Source organism: Diadema setosum, chromosome 1 (genome assembly GCF_964275005.1).
Source record: "Diadema setosum chromosome 1, eeDiaSeto1, whole genome shotgun sequence".
Lineage (NCBI taxonomy): Eukaryota > Metazoa > Echinodermata > Echinoidea > Diadematoida > Diadematidae > Diadema > Diadema setosum.
The window spans coordinates 48,470,936-48,489,528 of NC_092685.1; the positions used below are offsets into that span (position 1 = coordinate 48,470,936).

Sequence of the window (18,593 nt, forward strand, 5' to 3'; positions counted from 1 at the left end):
CAACAGAATCCTGTGACTTGGCTTAAAAAAGGAAGTATAGAATAATAGTTTGTTTTAAGACATGAAATTATGGCTAGAACGTGTCAATTGATTCAAAATTCTGTGGCCAGTTTCAGAATAACCTTGAAATCAACGTTTAGCCCATTACTGTCCCCCACTCTTCACTTTTTGCCCTCCTTACAAGCCCCATATGTCGCTTCCTTCTTCATTTCTCCTCTTTCTAGGCTCTTCTTCTGCCAAGCAACGATCCGGTTAAGGACTACATGTAACATGGTGTTACCACAAACCTTTCTCCCTCATCTACTTCACCATGCAAACCTTCAAATAACACATATTCTTTAAATCTGTTCTTAATGACTACTCTGGGGTTCTAAATGCACAGTCGAGTCAAAGTAGAGAGCAAGACAAGGCAGACAAATGGAAATTCGACCTCGCAACAACATATCCTATAATTTTTTCAATGAAAATTCATAGAAGCTCCGTTTTCCATCACTTTCTTTTTTTTTTCATCTAATTTCTAATGAGTTACACGTGAAGTTGAGAATCGAGGAGGTTTCCATGGACAATGGGTACAGTCATTCCAGCATGTTCTGTGGAGAACACCAGCAGTGCTAATAAGTAACTAATAACTGCTAGTTATAAGTTGATGGCCATCATTCTACTATTGACCAGTACTAGTGTGGAATAAAGGTTTGTAGCCAAAGATAATGCTCACTTCCCCCTCATTATCAGAACTGTAAGCTGAATATGATCTCCTCAAGGCACCTATCATAACACTTCATTGGCGTTATTTAATCAAACACACACGTACAATGCATACACAAGACGCATACATGGCATATAGGTACACATATAAATTAAGAATCAGAATTCATAACTTACTGACCCCTTCTACAAATGCAAAATTACAAAATAGTATTCCTACATCATTCTCGTCGATTTAACATTTTGCAAATATAAATCTGTACTATCAATTCAATGAATTGCAGTGATATTTCTAGTTAAAGAAAATATGCAATCAAGCACAGACTCAGTATACATGTACGTAAAAATAGAACTAGTACTGCAACTTGTAAATTGCGATGTTTGACTACGTTTCCTCAATCTAGCATTCAGCATGACCAGTAAAAGTATTCATGTTCATGTACGCACTCTCCTGTTGACTCTCTAGATATCTGCTCATGGCATCGTAGCACAGTTTGTACTGGTCCTGCAGATAACACAATATTGAAAAAAAAACCCACAACAACACATTAAAATCTAAATCATTCCATACATTAATGTTCGGCACAAAACGCCAACACTGGTACCTATATGTAACATCAGAATGAATACAAGTTGTTTGTGTATGAGGGATATGGGATACTATTTATGGCACTGGATATGCTTGGATTATTTTGAAGCTCAACTGCATACAATTTCAACTCTCCAACTCTTGTAGTGTCTTCAGTTATTTCTTGGGCGCCATGTTTTGTTTGGTAGATACTTTATTTTCTGCAAATCAATATACATAAGTTACATAATCATGAACATGTGGGAAACACACAAAGTATATCTAAACAGAGTCGTTTGACTTGCATAAACAACGATACAAAAGGAAATTAATGATATAATATACAGTATGCATGTCTATGCAGCATGGATTACAAATAACGATTATAGTTAACAAGCGATTATGCAGAGGGCCGCCATTGTAAGCATTGCTTAAGCATTGCTTGAAAAGATAGCCGGCCCGAGGAAAAGGTAGGGACGTACTAGATTCGTAACAATACAAATTCTGCTGCGAAGATAGCAGGGGAAAATAAACTGATGTGTGATGGTGGTGAATGTGCGTGCAAGTACTTGTTCTCTAAGACAGAAAAAAAATGGATTGGCAATGCTCTCTGGTGCCAAAATGAAAACCAAATCAAAAGTATATCATTCGAAAACATGTAGGCCTACTGGACTTATGAGCTTAGGATGTAAGCAAAATGAAGACCTTTCAAACCATCACAGTTTTCAGCGTAATGAAACTTGCCACGTCATTTACAACACCTTGTATAGAGAATGTCATAATCACATATACATGCATCCTTGATGAGACACTTACAAGTGATTCCACCATGTTGGGTCTGTTGGCACGCAGATTCTTCACTGCATGGAAGATGTCTACTGTGTTCTTTCTCTCGAACTTGTCAATCACAGACCACAAAGCACAGAACACTCCACTCCAACCCGTTCCATTTCTATGAAAGACGAAAGGGCATAGCCACAATAAAAACCATATACCGTTTTGCAATTCATGCAAAATGTGAGTGATGATGTATGACCAATAATATTGGTTTATATATTCCTATTCTGGACATTATCTTTCATTAGTTATGTTTGCTCATATCAGAAAGACCATTGTATCGAAAGTTCAGTGAATGTCATAAATTGAATCCAGAGAGAGGTGTGTGGGTAAGAAGTGCTTGCTTGTACTTTTTCACATCTGTTTGTAAAACTTTTTTTGTGTGTGAAATAAAATTTAGCCACACTGTTCAAAAGACCTGTGTATGCATAAAAAAAGGGGGAGCATGAAAAGGGGTCTTATCTACTTATATGACATAATAGAAAGTTCTCATTATTTTCTCCTATGTAGAATCTTCCAGCATTTGTTTGAAAAATAGCATCAGTTAATACAAAGATACCAACTGCCTGGTCTAATGTATTCTCTGCACCATTAAAAGATTTGTCAAACGACTTCAAAAACACCTATACTGCATTGCACGAAAGAGGTTCATTCCAAACAATCCATCCTACCTATGTAGAGTATTTGGTTCGTAATACATGTAATATGACAGGAAAATAAGAAATCCATGTTATATTTGTGCTCTGAGAAGGACATTAGTTAATAAGAGGTCATGTCATTGATGGATAAACATTTTTTCTTTGAATATACATTTGTTACTTAGATATTAGGCAGAAATATGGCCTTCTGACAAAAAAGAAAGAAAGAAAGAAAACACAAGTTTGTACCTGGTTAAACACGGAAGCTATCCCATTTTAGTAAAGAGACAGTTTTCTATTCCAACCATCAATGCTGTACATAGTCAGATTTTAGACTAGTAGTAATACTCACACGCAGTGGACGATGACTGGACCTGAGGTGTGGGCAGTCTTGACCGCTTCCTGTACTGCCCTCACAAGGTGGATGAGTGACATTGGAGATCTTAGCTTGTTGCTTGCAGCACTCCATCCAAACAGTCTGAATTGTGTCACACTCACACTCTGGTTGTGACAACAAAAAACAAATGTAAACAGAAAAATCCTTAGTAGTAAGTTGTTTAAGATTAATCTTCAACATACTATCCCTCTTCTTAGCAATCTCAACTGATGTTGCTGTAAGTGTTTTTCATAATTATTTTATTGATCAAGACTACTTATTTTCCTCTCATTGTGTATTATAGTAATCTTAGAAGATGATAAGACTTGCCTTGTACAAAAATCATTTAGTAGTTCAAGCCCACGGTGAGTACCGGTAGTTTGGATTTCATATGTTGGTATGATGGCTGTATCATTTTAACATCTGTCAATTACCTTGTAATGATTTTATGCAAAATGCAGTAATAGACCATCAACTTCCATGTTATTATAAAGCCACTGTGGTTTTCAATTCAGTCTCTTGATTCATCCACACGATTCTCCATTCACTCACACTTTAAGTTAGAGCATTAATGGACTTGTAGCTTTGCCTCTTTGATATGATACTGACAAAATTCTAATTATACACGAAAATCCAATGCCATTCTAAGCTCTTCCACAGTGCATTAAAGGTACTGTTTACCTTTCGCAGCAGTGATTTAAAAAAACAATCAAGATATGACATTTGATGCATATGTGTAGGTCTGTTGTATCACAAAACATCCTGCCATATACCTTTTTTTTTTTGCAATAAAGCCTAAAATATAAGGAGATATCAGTATTTTTCCCATTTAACCGTCACTGTAGACCGTATCAGTGAAATCAAGTTTTGCTTTCAAAGTTTACACAAACCTCTCCATTGTTAGAGACGGTGAAGGTGTCGCGGGCAAAGTGCGGTCCACTCGAAGATCCTACTCGTGCAATGTTTAGAGATCCCATCTGAATAGTGTCCTCATTGGGCCAGTACTGAGGACATGTCTGAAATAGTGGAGAAGAAGAAAGAAGGGATAACAACTAATCATGGGTTATGTTAACACATTGCCTCAGGGAACACAATGATCCCTTTACAATGCTTATACGACAATTTGAGATTTTCTAGAAAGCTTGCGTCCACCAAGGTACAGACAAAATACAGAACGAAAATTTAGTTAATCTGGCAACTTCTCCACATGTCATGTTCTTGAAAGATTCTGTTCACTGTCTTTATCATTCCTAAATACTTTCCGGTTTGTTTGTTTTTGTTTTGTTTTGTTTTTTGCACCTTCGAAAGAGAGCTAAATTTCCCATTAAAATTTTCAAAATTCTGACACGGAAATGAACATTCTGACATTGCCAGCACTCCATCGTCGTCAGGACAGCTCGCATTTGGGGAGAGGAGGTCAGGCAAGATCCAATGATTTATGGATGCTACCTGCCAAGTGAAATGAAAATCTATCATGGGGTTTTCAAGGAGCTGAAATTTAAGGAGTTAGCACATGAAGCACACCGGAACACACATCGCACGCTAGACAATTTATAATTGCAATTGCTCACTTTCGCCAGGTGAGCCCAAATGTCATAAAATGTATGAAGAAATCACTCAGAAAGTAGAGTTGAAAGTTTGTAAAAAATAAAAAAAATAAAAATACATGTCCCTATCTTGTCAACAACTGTTTACTAGTAAGATATACCACATGGCGTGTTGTATATGCTGGTTCTTCGGAGTGTTTCACTTACCCCATCGGTCGGGTCAAGCTTATTGAGCATGACAATGATAGGACAATTCCAGTCAAAGACAAGCCGCCATATATCCACTACTGTATTGGGCAAGGGAGCCTGGGTAACTACAAAGACACCCTCTTCTGTGAAGGTCTGCAAAGAAGAAAAAAAATCAACATTGAAGCAGAGTAATGGCTGCAGTGGTAAAATAAAAATAGAAGAAATAAATAACAGTGTAACCTATTGCAATAGGTAGTACTGACAGCAGTACATGTAGTAACAGCAGTGACAGCAATAAGTCTTAGTAGAAGTAATCTGCGTTTTGTTTCTGCCTGCTCCGCTGAAGCATTCAAGAAGTGGGAATCTTTCAGTGACCCTGCTTAATCATAATGATGGACACAGCATCAACTGCATGATATTCTTATTTAAAAAAGCATGGCTTTGATGGAGGTTACCATTTTTTTTTATAATTTGAATTTGAGGTTTCAAAGCAGTGAATTATGTATAAGTCGTGTGTAGTTTCTTTAAACTCTTTTCTGCCATGTATTTGATTTTGTCTGTTTTCAACGTGTCATGGGAACCTATGACTTTGAATGAACTCCTAGCGAGTATGAGGTAACCATCAATACTTACACTAATAAGCGATGCATTGATGTAATCAGTGGAATCTTCAAGTCCCTCTGAGACAAGACAGGGTCTCTTTGTCTCCACTTGAGGTGCAAAGAAGAAATGTTATGTATCATAATAATGCATGATTGAGCAGAATACAAGATAACCCCCCCCCCCCCCCAACTCAAGCAGGGCAGGCACAGGAGGGGGGCCCAGACCTTCCCCCACTTTTTTTAAAAAAATACATAGGGTCTAACCACTTGGGCCCCCACTTTCTTTTTCTTCTCCTGGAAGTGGCACCAGAAATTCTGGTTGAGCTCCTTTTCTTTTCTTTTTTTTTTGACCGATTAACCCCCGGAAGTTGTACCAATAAAATTGCCATGAAAGGCTTTTGTTTGTTTGTTTGTTTGTCAACTTATGAAATCCGGAAGTAGCAGGAGAAAAGTGCAGGTAAGACTTTTTTTTTTGCTTGTCAGCTGATCAAACTCTTAGTGGCACAAGAAACATAAACTTCCCTCCCCCACTTTTAAAAAAACAGCACCAGCCCTGTTCTTAACCCTGTCTTATTGACATCATCTCTTAGACATCATCTCTTCGAAGAGGAATTTATTTTCTCCTAACAATACTGAAAGACAGAAATATAAGTGGAGAAATTTTTTAGATTGTTTTCTTATTCAAGTGTGCAAGTTCCATCAGTTGGATGCAGTGACTCACAGGGCAAGATGTCTGGGAATCTGTTCTTGCTCTTGTTCTGAGGCATCTTTCCTCCTTTAAAGGCGCTGCTAGGAGGAACTGGTGCCAGAGAGTCGAGCAACTGTAAGAGATCAATCATTCCGTCAGATTAAAAGAGCTCTCTCTGAATTGTCCTCTGAAGAAAAGCAATGGGTAATTCTTTATCTACCTTGACATTAGTGAGTGCAATGTGAAGTGATCACTGTGACAATAGATGCCCTTTGCCAAGCCAGTTGATCTCTGTAAGACTATATAATATTTATGCAACATTCCACCACAACAGATTTGCCTTGCAGGAATGTTTCGCTCATTTTCATGTTTCGTTGGATTTTTTCTCCAAGGTAAAAGAGAATACATATACTTTTTCAAAATCTTATTCAGCCAGGCATGAACAAAAGTCTAGCTGTGTGCACTGTCATTGGTGTAAAGGTGCTCTTATTCTTACCTCGTATTCAAGCTGAATGTTGATTTTCTTTGTCTTTGGGTCCACTCTGTTCAGAGTAGATAACTTCTTCTTGAACTGTGCCACAGGAATGTTGGTCTGGCCCAGCAAGTAGACCTCAAGAAGAGCATAGTAGATGAACAGATACTGATCCTGAAAGAGGAGGAGGGTTTAGATACTGATTAGCTGTCTTTCCAAGAGTGTTTTTTTAAACAACATTATCAGAGAATATTAAGAAAGGCTTGTAACCTGGTCCAGTAGCTTTCAGGGTGACACAAAATGAGGGATGGATAGGAGGGTCAAAATAAACCTCATGTTCTTGCCTGTGTGTGTACCATCTTGATACGGTTTTCCCTCATCTGGTTAACAAAGCCAAAGATGTCCACCTTTCCACTCTCTCGCATCATAAACAGCATGTTATAGAGGGTGAGGAAGGTGCCTGTTCTTCCTGCTCCAGCGCTGCAGGAAAGGCACAGAGACAAGACAAGTAACATCATAAAGCAAATGATGCCATATTCAGTCACTGGTACAGTGTATATTCAGCAAATGACAAAATCTGTAGGCCATCAACAGCAAGCTAGCAGTTTTCCAAACCAAGCAAAGGAAAACAGAATTTTCAAGAATTTGAAGAGGGAAATGTGCAAGAACTATTTAAGAGTTATGTCAATAGCATAGAATATGAACCACTTGTGAATTGTAGGGCAGCATAATAGAGTTTTAAAACTCTCAAACTGAATCGATTGAGTGTTTGGGAGATTAATCAATTACAAACCCCTAAACGTCTATAGCAGTATTTTATATCAAAATGTGAAAACAGAGTTATTGGATGAACTACAAAATCAAATATTAAAAGCCTTTTGTAATTCATTTGTTGTTGTTTGGTTTTTTTTTTTCTCTCTTTGGGGGGGGGGGGGGATACGCAAAACAAAAGAAATTCACTTTTTAGTGAAAGAACGTATTTCTGCCCAAATATTCTTTTCATGCTAAACACATCTCCTGTAGAATGACTTTAAGTCAGAAATTAAAAGTAATTTGGGAAGAGGACAGAGCAAAGGTTGATTCATACTAACCTGCAATGTACAAGCATTGGTCTGTTCCTTTCAGATAGAGGCATTGTGGTGTGGTGACGAAGCACAACTTCAACAAAGTCAAGAAGAGTGGTGTAGTCCTCAGGGACTTCCCTCTTAGACCAGGACATGTAGTGGAACTGGGTGACTGTTCTTTTCTCTTCACCTCTTTCCTGCAAATTGAATAATATATTGGTGAAAGTGGACGTTAAGGTTTGCATCTCGAGAGGTGTTGATGGTGGTGGTGGTGGGGGGGGGGGGATAGGAAGGCTGAAATCTGAAATTGAAACAAGCCTTTAGGAATTAAAAACAAAGCGGGCCACGGCAATTTGCAATTATCAGGTCATTCTAATCGTTATAACTCTGTGATGTTGCTGCTTATCCCATAAGTTCATTAAAATCAAACAAATCGATACAAAGCGAACTTCAAATTTTTTTTTTTCGGGGAGGGGGGTGGAGGGAGGAGGGGCACACTGCAGATTGTCCCAAAAGCCTAAGTATCTGCTGTGCAGCAAAATGAACTTCTAACCGAGTGACTGTCCTATTTTACTTTTTTTTTGAGGGGGACGGGGTTACTTAAGATGATGAAACTTGCTTGCTAAGTTATTTCCAATTGAAGATCTATAATAGATCTTCAATTGGATATAACTTAGCAAGCAAGTTTCATCACACGCAGATTTCAAGTTCAAGAGAATACATCTTACCATATTAACGCCCAACTCCCTGATGGCATGATCAGTGAATGTGTGTTCCTCAGACAAGGAGATGGAGAAGTTTCCAATGTTGATGGATCGTGACTCCTCTGGCCAATATTGAGTGCATTGGTCCTTTAAAAAAAGAAGAAGAGAGGCTTTACATTGCAGGAACAGGTTTATCATGGTAGATATCAAGCAGGATAGTCCATATATTTGATCAGTTATCATTAACAATGCCAATGAACCATTCAAAATATGTTCCATCGTCTGAGCTCTTGCAAAGTCACTTGGAAGTACCATAAAACGTTGTTCTGTGGCAGAGGCATCGAAGGTGCAACAGTTTGCTTTGATTTTTTTTTTTTATTGCCTAGAATTGATTTTTTCAAGCAGTTTTGTGGTCATCTTTGTAATGCATGCCCATACCAAAAAAGAATATCATCCGATAGCCATCGGATGATAATCCGATGGTTATCGGATAGCATTTAGGCAGTGATTTGGTAGCTATCAGCAATCACCCACTACCTGATGTCTTCCTGATAGTTTCTAACCAAGTTATCAACAAGACATCGGCTAGCCGATGGCCAATTGATAACTATCAGGAGCACATCAGCAAACTTGGTTTTTGAAACAGCTTCTCATCTAACCATCGGGAAGACATCAGGTAGCTGATGTCTTCCTGATCGTTTCTAACCCAGTTATCAACAAGACATCGGCTAGCCGATGGCCAATTGATAACTATCAGGAGCACATCAGCAAACTTGGTTTTTTTAAACAGCTTCTCAACTATCAGGAAGACATCAGGTAGCTGATGTCTTCAATTACTGATGGCAAACATCAACCATCAAGATGACATTGGCAAGTAAAAAAGTTATCAGGAAGCCATCAGGAAACTTGTAGTTTCAAAAATCTGACCATTTCTATCACCAGGAAGACATCAGCAAACATAGTCTCTGAAACCAGGAGTTCATATATACAATATGTGACCGTGCACCAAAAAACGAACAAAAAGTCGCACACACTGATTTTATACGAGGACTGAAAATAGGTGAAATTGGTCAAACAAGCCGATTTTGACATTTTCATATTTTCTGATAGAGCAAGTCTTCTTCTACATTATGCTAAAATTTGGGATCATAAAACGGGCAGGAAAGTATGTTTTTTTGCAGTTTATCTCGAACACTTTTTGGCAGAATCGTGTGACTAATTGCGTCTTTGGAATCTCCTTTACATTTCTTAAAAACCTTGTACACACTCTTCATTTTCACCTCCTATAACTTTTGAAAGGATGATGCTACTACTTTGAAAGTTGGCATTAATTAAGGACAGAATGTGTTAATAAGACATGTTCAATTTTAGTTTAATTTGATAATCCCTTCATTGTTGTTACTCGGGTGGTTTACATCCTGTTTTTTGTCCCATTCATCACACAGCCAGCACAGCTTGGTAAAGATTAAGCGCTTGAATAGACACTGTACTTCAGAGCCTCTTTTCTCAGTTAAACTTTTCCTGAGTGTGTGTTTTCTTTCCAATATTTAGATATGGATGGGAAAACTGAGCGAATCAAAGTCCAGATACTCAAATACCTGATGTTGGCCTAGATTTCATGAGGTACCAGATGGTCAAGTCTGCAGAAGAGACTCTTCAGAGTGTGTTAGAAATTTACCCATCAGTAAGCCATCGCGGGTGGCTGGTAGATACATCCGTAGTGCTATCAGCAAACCATCGAAAAATGTACCCATGCATCGGAAAGCCATTGGCAAATGTATACCCATCAGCAAGCCATCGGGAAATTCACCCATCAGCAAGCCATCGGGAAATGTACTCATCAGCAAGCCATCTGCTCGCGGATGGCTTGCTGAAGGTAACTGATTTGCAAGTGAAATTGCCATCCGATAGCCATCGGATAACCACCAGATAACCATCGGATAGCCAGTAGGTATAGCCATCCGCAGTGCTATCAGCAAGCCATCGGGAAATGTACCCATCAGCAAGCCATCGTGAAATTTACCCATCAGCAAGCCATCGGGAAATTACTCATCAGCAGGCCATCTGCTAGCGGATGGCTTGCTGAAGGAAACTAATTTGCAAGTGAAATTGCCATCCGATAGCCATCGGATAACCACCAGATAGCCATCGGATGGCCAGTAGGTATCGCCATCCACAGTGCTATCAGCAAGCCATCGGGAAATTTACCCATCGGCAAGCCATCGGGAAATTTACCCATCAGCAAGCCATCGGGAAATTACCCATCAGCAAGCCATCTGCTAGCCGATGGCTTGCTGATGGTAACTAATTTGCATGTGAAATTGCCATCCGATAGTTATCGGATGACATAAGCATCGGATAACCATCGGATGGCCTGCAGATGGCAATCTGCAGACCACAGTTATTTTGCTATGGGTGGTCACAATCAAAGACCGAATCGTACACTTATTTCATTATTGATGAACACTGTTTTCAAAAGAAAGTGATACCTTTCCATTCTGAGTCAAAGCTGTCACCATGACAATGGTCTCAACATTTTCCTGCCATATCATCCTCCAGAAATCAGTCAGTGATGCCTCGTTTGGTGCTACACAACGAAGTAATCGAAGGCAATAAATAAGATTCGCACAGTTACATTAGTTACATTATACCGTGCAAAAGATAAATGAAGTGGCGTTGTCAGAGCCACATTTTATTGGCGATGTGCGCCGGGGAAGAAATTGATTGCAAGGGGGTAACTATCATGGAAATAGAACATATTCAAAACTGGTGTTTGATTTCATGTCCTTACAAGAAAAAAATCACGCATCAGAAGCTACCAGTCTTTCCTATACAATCTATACATATCTTATTTAATTATAATGATTATGATCAATTTGTGGTATTGAGTTAACATATGGACATCAGAGGACAGAAAAAAAATCCGTATTCAGCTAAAATTTACAGAATGCAAAGTTCGAACAGATCATTTGATGATAATGGTTGAAATTTTAAAGCATTAAGATTTCATTATCTATAATAAAAAAAAAACACATCTTGAACATGATATCAGACACAATTAATAGGAATTGCAACTTTTGAAATACATTCCCGCAACAATGCGAGGTTGGTATAAAAATTAAATGGTGTCAAAAGAATCCCCATTTCACGCGTTGCATCATTTACATATAATTTTGAAATTGCAATTGAAGTTCTCGCATATCAACTGCAATCAGTTTCATATCAACACAAGTACTTGTCAATCAGTTGCAACACAAGTACTTGTCAATCAGTTGCAATGAAAACATCTCGACGGAAGAATTTCATGAATTTGAATAACAAAGCAGTACCCGCTGCATGCTATAAAGATTAGAACCAACACTTGCTGTCGGGCGAAAGCTCGGTGGTCTAGTGGAGATGACGCCTGTCCGGTGATCAGGAGGTCGTAGGTTCGAATCCTGCTCGAGTATGTACGCCCATGATTTTTTATCATGGCTACTACTAAAACACTGATCTATTCAGTGCTTATTTACGTCGATGTAGGGCAATTTGTCAATCAGTTGCAATGAAAACATCTCGACGGAAGAATTTCATGAATTTGAATAACAAAGCAGTACCCGCTGCATGCTATAAAGATTAGAACCAACACTTGCTGTCGGGCGAAAGCTCGGTGGTCTAGTGGAGATGACGCCTGTCCGGTGATCAGGAGGTCGTAGGTTCGAATCCTGCTCGAGTATGTACGCCCATGATTTTTTATCATGGCTACTACTAAAACACTGATCTATTCAGTGCTTATTTACGTCGATGTAGGGCAATTTGTCAATCAGTTGCAATGAAAACATCTCGACGGAAGAATTTCATGAATTTGAATAACAAAGCAGTACCCGCTGCATGCTATAAAGATTAGAACCAACACTTGCTGTCGGGCGAAAGCTCGGTGGTCTAGTGGAGATGACGCCTGTCCGGTGATCAGGAGGTCGTAGGTTCGAATCCTGCTCGAGTATGTACGCCCATGATTTTTTTATCATGGCTACTACTAAAACACTGATCTATTCAGTGCTTATTTACGTCGATGTAGGGCAATTTGTCAATCAGTTGCAATGAAAACATCTCGACGGAAGAATTTCATGAATTTGAATAACAAAGCAGTACCCGCTGCATGCTATAAAGATTAGAACCAACACTTGCTGTCGGGCGAAAGCTCGGTGGTCTAGTGGAGATGACGCCTGTCCGGTGATCAGGAGGTCGTAGGTTCGAATCCTGCTCGAGTATGTACGCCCATGATTTTTTATCATGGCTACTACTAAAACACTGATCTATTCAGTGCTTATTTACGTCGATGTAGGGCAATTTGTCAATCAGTTGCAATGAAAACATCTCGACGGAAGAATTTCATGAATTTGAACAAGTACTTGAGGTTGACAGTTCTTTCATTACTCATTTCTTGCATCAACAGTTAAACAAAACTGATAAATTATAACTCATAGATATTCATTAAAGATTGTGTATTTTCTCCTACATCTTGCTTTTCCTTTCAAAACAATACTTAGTTCAGAACCAGCAATTTAAATACTTCTGTCTACTAAATATGTGGAGCACACACATGACGGCTGGTTTGCCCTTTTCTGTAGGCTTTTGTTGTCTTCAGTTTGGTAGATTGTGACATAAGAGCAATAATTTTTTTCATAGTGAATTGCAAAGCGGTCTGCTTTTGAGATCCCAGCAGTGGTATAGGAAAGAGATTTATAGTTGTTTGAAATGGTGATGCAGTACTTCGAGAAAATATTATGTTGAATCCATTCGTCTATAATTGTCAACATCATTTTCAGGGCGAAGAACACTACAAATCACCCAAAAAAATGTAAAAAAAAATGTAATGGTAGCACTCATATTGTAATGTCGCTACTTTGATAGTTACTCTCATTTTTTAGTTAACCTTCTTTAAAAATGCATGTCACATAAATTTCATATGCACACAACTCAATGTAAAATAAAGGAATAGTAACAAATCTAAAAACAAAATTACATACACCACATGTAATTGCATCCTGTATATTTAGTACTTTCTTACCTTGTGATGCAATAATCACCTTTTCTCCTCTGAAATTCTGTTGGAAAAAATAATATGAATTTTAAGTAGTGGCCTGTCCATGATGATAATATATGAGACTGTTTATTTTTGCCAAAAGGATGTAAATGTTTACTTTAACCGTGAGTAAACTGTCTTTAACTCTTCAAGTGAAATTCTATGAGAAAGACATCTGATTTAATTTGTCTCATATCGCTCATTTCATAAGCCATAATGGAGAGAAGGCAGTGAGCTACAGAGTGACAACTTGAAGCACCAAACGAATGCACTTACTGGTCTATAACTGGCTTTTGTAGATATTTCCTGAAATAACTTATAATTGTGATCGAAACATTCTCCTCTTTCACGGAGAATATCTTCTAATGTTTGCTTGATGCCACACTCTATACTACACCTTTGAAGAAATTTTTAGTCATGGAATGATTATGATACTCACATGGATGTAGTTAGCATTGTAATAATCTGAATGGGGATCACCATCCACAGTCTTCAGAACAACTCTGGAATGATCGTCTGTCAAACAACCACAAAATAAACATGTTTTTATAGGATGTACGTTGCTGGCAATGTGCAAATAATCACTTGTCATACAACATAGCCATTGCAGGCTTCCATTGTTGCAACAAATAATGCAAAATCTTTCTCTTCTGACAAATGCAGGATTTATTTTGCACTGTAAAATACATGACTTTGGTACATGATAAGGTTACCGCTAATAAAATTTTCATCATTCAGAACAAATTTGCTTCTAAGCTTGCTTCTATTAAGTAGGTTCCATCATATTTCTTTAGCATTCCTTCTCAGATTCCAACTTTCATAGATTGACCACTATGTTCTATATGTTTGCAATAGTCTATTATGTCTCTAGCTCGATATCATGTATTATTTCATTTTGTAATATTATGTCTCTTAGCTGGATATCAATTATAATTCAATTTTGTTTTACGTGATGTATTTTTTAGAGAAATAAGAAAGTAATTTGAAATTGAAATTGAAATTAAATTAAAATTAAAAGTGTGAAACACAAAACCCATTTCTATAAGTACGCCTTTATGAAATTATACCTTCAATAGTGGTCTACAGCTAACGCCATGTTGTGACTACTGAAACATTATATAGAATATACCATCTGTACTGTAATTGCTGAGTCTCATTCAGTCAGTAGGTACACTGAGGTCTATACACATATTTTGTATTCACAACACTAATAAGTGCATTCATAAACACAGTAATCCAGAATAGGAAACAGGACAATTGTTGGAAGAAGTTGTTTTGCACGGTGACAAATACAAGCAGTTTGCTACAGCATTGATTACAAATAAAGCACATCAATCCTTCTTATGCAAGTGCACAACAAACAAGACTTACAAAAAATTAGTGTCATATGTAATGTGATTTCACATAAACTGCCAAATATTTCAAAATGTATTTGCACATTTTGAACAAATGTTAATATCTCTGAATTCAGAAGTAGCTGCAAAACAACAAGTGTATGCGGAAGTCAACATGTTGTGTTCAACCGTACCGGAGTTAGAGGCACTTAAAACATAGACATTACATTGACCAAACTAGACTCGTAACTAATTCCAATACCTTGATACTTTCAGTAACCGAGAAACACATGGAAATTAGTCTATGCTCTGGTGCAAGACCTAAAAGCTTAGTCAAATTTAGGTCCAAGCAAATTAGCATCTAAATAGTGAAAACTGCATAAGCAGCCTAGGCCTATTCTTTTTTAAATAATCATCCTTTCTATCAAAGATAGAACATTTTTAGCTAATTAGCATGAAATTGTTTGAGAGACTCACATGCTATGATGGTCTTGAAGCGATTCTTGGCCTTGTTCCGTTCCTTTGATGCTACATTCCATGGGTGGAGCTGGCTGCTCTTCAGCATCTGAACAATAAAAACAGTTTTTTTTTGTTTTTTTTTTAAGATGCAATGTATAATCCATTTGTGCTCCCACTAAAAAAAAAAAAAAAAAAATCGATGAACATATCGGTAAAATCGGCATCAATGCAACAACAAAAAGTTCACAAAAGTTCATTCACACAGGCATTTTATTCAGCGATCTTCTTTTAATTGAGCCCATAGTCTGTTTTGTACAATCAATTATCCACAGTCGGTTTGTTTCTTGAATTTGTACACTAATATAGTGTACTAGTAGGGTGCCTATTGATTTCTGTACTGAAGGGCTTTTAAAAACACATTGTTCATCGGTTGAGGAAATAAAGTGCACACAATGGCAATATTTACCTGGTATTCCTGGACGAGTCCATTGCCTTCCTTTGCCTTTTTGCGCTCAATGTACGCCTGCAGCTCATGGACAGGTATAGGACCAGGAACTGCAAGATCCTGGTAGATATTATCCTCATTATTTTCCTTCATCATTGGCTCTTCATAAAGGTTGTCATGACTACCATTGCATTTCTTGCTACAACTGGGGGAGCCACGCCCCTTGAAGGTACTCATCTCTCTATTCCCACCCTCATCCTTCTGAAACATCCGGTAGCTGGGGTAGTACCTGGGATTCAGAGATTCTTTGCGTTCCGGGTTAGAGAAGGCTGAAGTCAGTTCAATGACTGGAACATCTTTAAAACCTTCATACAGGTGTTCTTCTGGTACACCAGCATTAACATTTTCACGCAAAACAATATATTGGCCTTGATCTGTGGCAGAACCTATAATTACAGGATTAAAAAATGGATGAGAACACCAGGATTAACAATTGTGACATTACATTCATTAAAAAAAAGGCCCAAAAAGATTTTTAGTTAAAAATCAAAAGTAGAATAAGGAGATCGACAAAATCTTGTAAATAGTGATACTTACTGATCAGAATGGGGTGTTTCCAGTTCACCAAAATAAGTAATGGAAAGGCCAAAAACGATAGAATTCCGATTTTGAGAAAAGTGGTCAAGGGGCAAAGTTTGATTTGATCTGTAGTCTTGTGTCTCGAACGTTAGCGTTTAAATGTACATCGCCTGATGTGGAATTCTGTTATTGTTTGATCTCAAATTTTGGAGATGTATAGCATGTTATACAGAAAAAAAAACAACAACAGATGAATAGATAGACATTGGAGGGGTCATCCTTGAGTATTTCCATCACAGAATATTACTTACAATATAATTCAAGTCAGATAACAAATGAAGTCAGCGTCTTTACGTAGTGGCGGGAATGACAGGCACTGTTCTTCGATGATTAGCTATCTTGTATCTACAATCAATTTTAGTTTCCTGCTGTGTTCAAGAATATTTCTAGGGTGAATTATGTGTCTAAATGTTTCTCTGATTTTCAAAATAATAATTTTGATTAAAAGGAATTATGCCTAATTGCCTCCTGAAATGATTAGACAGATTAACAATCAATATTGGTATCAAACTTTGATATGGTATTGAACATCCACGTGATAACAGGAATACAGTGTAAAATGAATTATCATTAGTATATGATAAAGAATAGCATTTGCAAATTTGGGAATTTGGTTTTCACTCATCAGCTGTCATTTGTGTAACTGATGCCAAATACATTTGTGGAAAATCATCCTCTTCTTATGTGAGGTTGCATAGTTTTTAATCATTTATTTCTCTATATACCCCTTTTCAGAATTCTTGACATGACTTGGGTTTTGTTTTGTTTTGTTTTGTTTTTGTATGCGTAATTTACTAGTACAGGGGTAATTTATATATAATATCTTTATAGACACTCCGTTTTGGTACAACGAAATAAGCATTTTACGTCTACGAAGAGTTGTGTTGAAGATATTTCTCACCATCTGTGCCATTAAGCTGCTTTTGGTCCTGGTTCCTGAACACATAAACATAAATTATACACAGCAAATTACATTGATGTGTGACGATCTGCAAAACGGGAATGAAGAAATGGATATAGAGTATTGCTATTTTTTGTGCAACATTTTCCTGGTCATATTTGTATATGTATGTGTGTGTTCTCAAACATCCTAATCTAAGCTAATGGAGCCTTTTTTTTTTGCCAGTCTGTTCTATCAAAACTTTTAATAAACTGTTTTCGATTAACATGGACATCTCAAAAAGGAAATGCTGAATTGCCCTCTATATTATGAATAACATTATGAATTAAACGGATCACCAGACTTTCAGTCTTGACAAACTTCAAGGTCTAGTTAGTGTAGACCCTACATGCAGGATAGTCTTCTGTGGCTGTTTGTTTGTTTGTTTGTTTGTTTGTTTGTTTGTTTGTTTATTTGTTTGTTTTATTAGTTTTAATCCCGGTGTTAAAAAGCGCTCTGTCAGTCGACAGGCTGTTTTCAGAAAAGTCCTGAAGAACATAACAGTTGATATGAACAGAACCATACGAAGATTGAAAGATCCGAAACAAAACAAAACAAAATCTAGACTGTTCGGTAGATATAGACATTTGCCTCTTGTTTTTCAATTAGTGAAAGTTCTTGGCATATATTTACCCAAGCAAACAGACAACTATACATACTCTGACCACTCAAGCCTCCTACATTTTAGAATACATTTGACGCATGCATTTTGGTTTTAAAGGTATATATTCATATGTAATCCTTGTAATTCTATTTTATTTACTGTCTTAAGACTGCGATATTACCTCCGCCAATAGGAAGGTTAGTGATCATCGGTGTTGATTTGTCTGTTTGCAAAATAACTCAAAAAGTTGTGAACGCATATTGAATGAAACAGGTGGATCTTGTTAAATACCTCGGCTTTATTGTTGATAACAAACTGAAATGGGATAAAACACATATCGAGAATCTATGCCAAAAAAAAAAAGAAGCTGAGAAGTTAGTGAATTATCTAGGCAGATTTCAACAGCTAATCAATGAAAGTAATCTAACAGCAATCTTCCAGTCCACTGTCTCGCCATTTTTGTTTCTTGTTTCTATTATACTGATATACTTGATAAATCAATTCAAATTCTTCAAAATTCCTCTGGGAGGTTATCATGAAAATAAATCCTGACGAATATCGTGTGTAACTGACAAATCCATTCTGTGTTATAGATTAGTCATCCCTTGAGTCTAGGCGTATAGGAAGCATAAAAACGCATTCGTATTTAGATTAATCGGTTATAGTATTTCTGATATTTTGTAATTGTTTGTGTAACAATAGTATATTCCGCTTTTA

At 37.3% G+C, this 18,593-nt stretch overlaps 1 protein-coding gene across 1 annotated transcript in view; it reads right to left on the reverse strand.

Moving 5' to 3' along the window:
• Positions 1-1,105: 1,105 nt before the first annotated feature.
• LOC140243472 (receptor-type tyrosine-protein phosphatase T-like) overlaps positions 1,106-18,593 on the reverse strand; it is a 93,401-nt gene continuing 75,913 nt past the window's right edge. Inside the window, exons 19-35 of the mRNA XM_072323175.1 lie at positions 17,234-17,268; positions 15,715-16,139; positions 15,267-15,354; positions 13,895-13,971; positions 13,441-13,477; positions 10,880-10,977; positions 8,415-8,537; positions 7,714-7,883; positions 6,967-7,102; positions 6,647-6,796; positions 6,184-6,283; positions 5,494-5,570; positions 4,879-5,013; positions 4,015-4,140; positions 3,101-3,249; positions 2,090-2,225; positions 1,106-1,210 (exon numbers count right to left, since the gene is read on the reverse strand). Coding sequence (XP_072179276.1) covers positions 1,106-1,210; positions 2,090-2,225; positions 3,101-3,249; positions 4,015-4,140; positions 4,879-5,013; positions 5,494-5,570; positions 6,184-6,283; positions 6,647-6,796; positions 6,967-7,102; positions 7,714-7,883; positions 8,415-8,537; positions 10,880-10,977; positions 13,441-13,477; positions 13,895-13,971; positions 15,267-15,354; positions 15,715-16,139; positions 17,234-17,268 — 2,167 coding nt within the window. The remainder of the gene's footprint in view (positions 1,211-2,089; positions 2,226-3,100; positions 3,250-4,014; positions 4,141-4,878; positions 5,014-5,493; positions 5,571-6,183; positions 6,284-6,646; positions 6,797-6,966; positions 7,103-7,713; positions 7,884-8,414; positions 8,538-10,879; positions 10,978-13,440; positions 13,478-13,894; positions 13,972-15,266; positions 15,355-15,714; positions 16,140-17,233; positions 17,269-18,593) is intronic.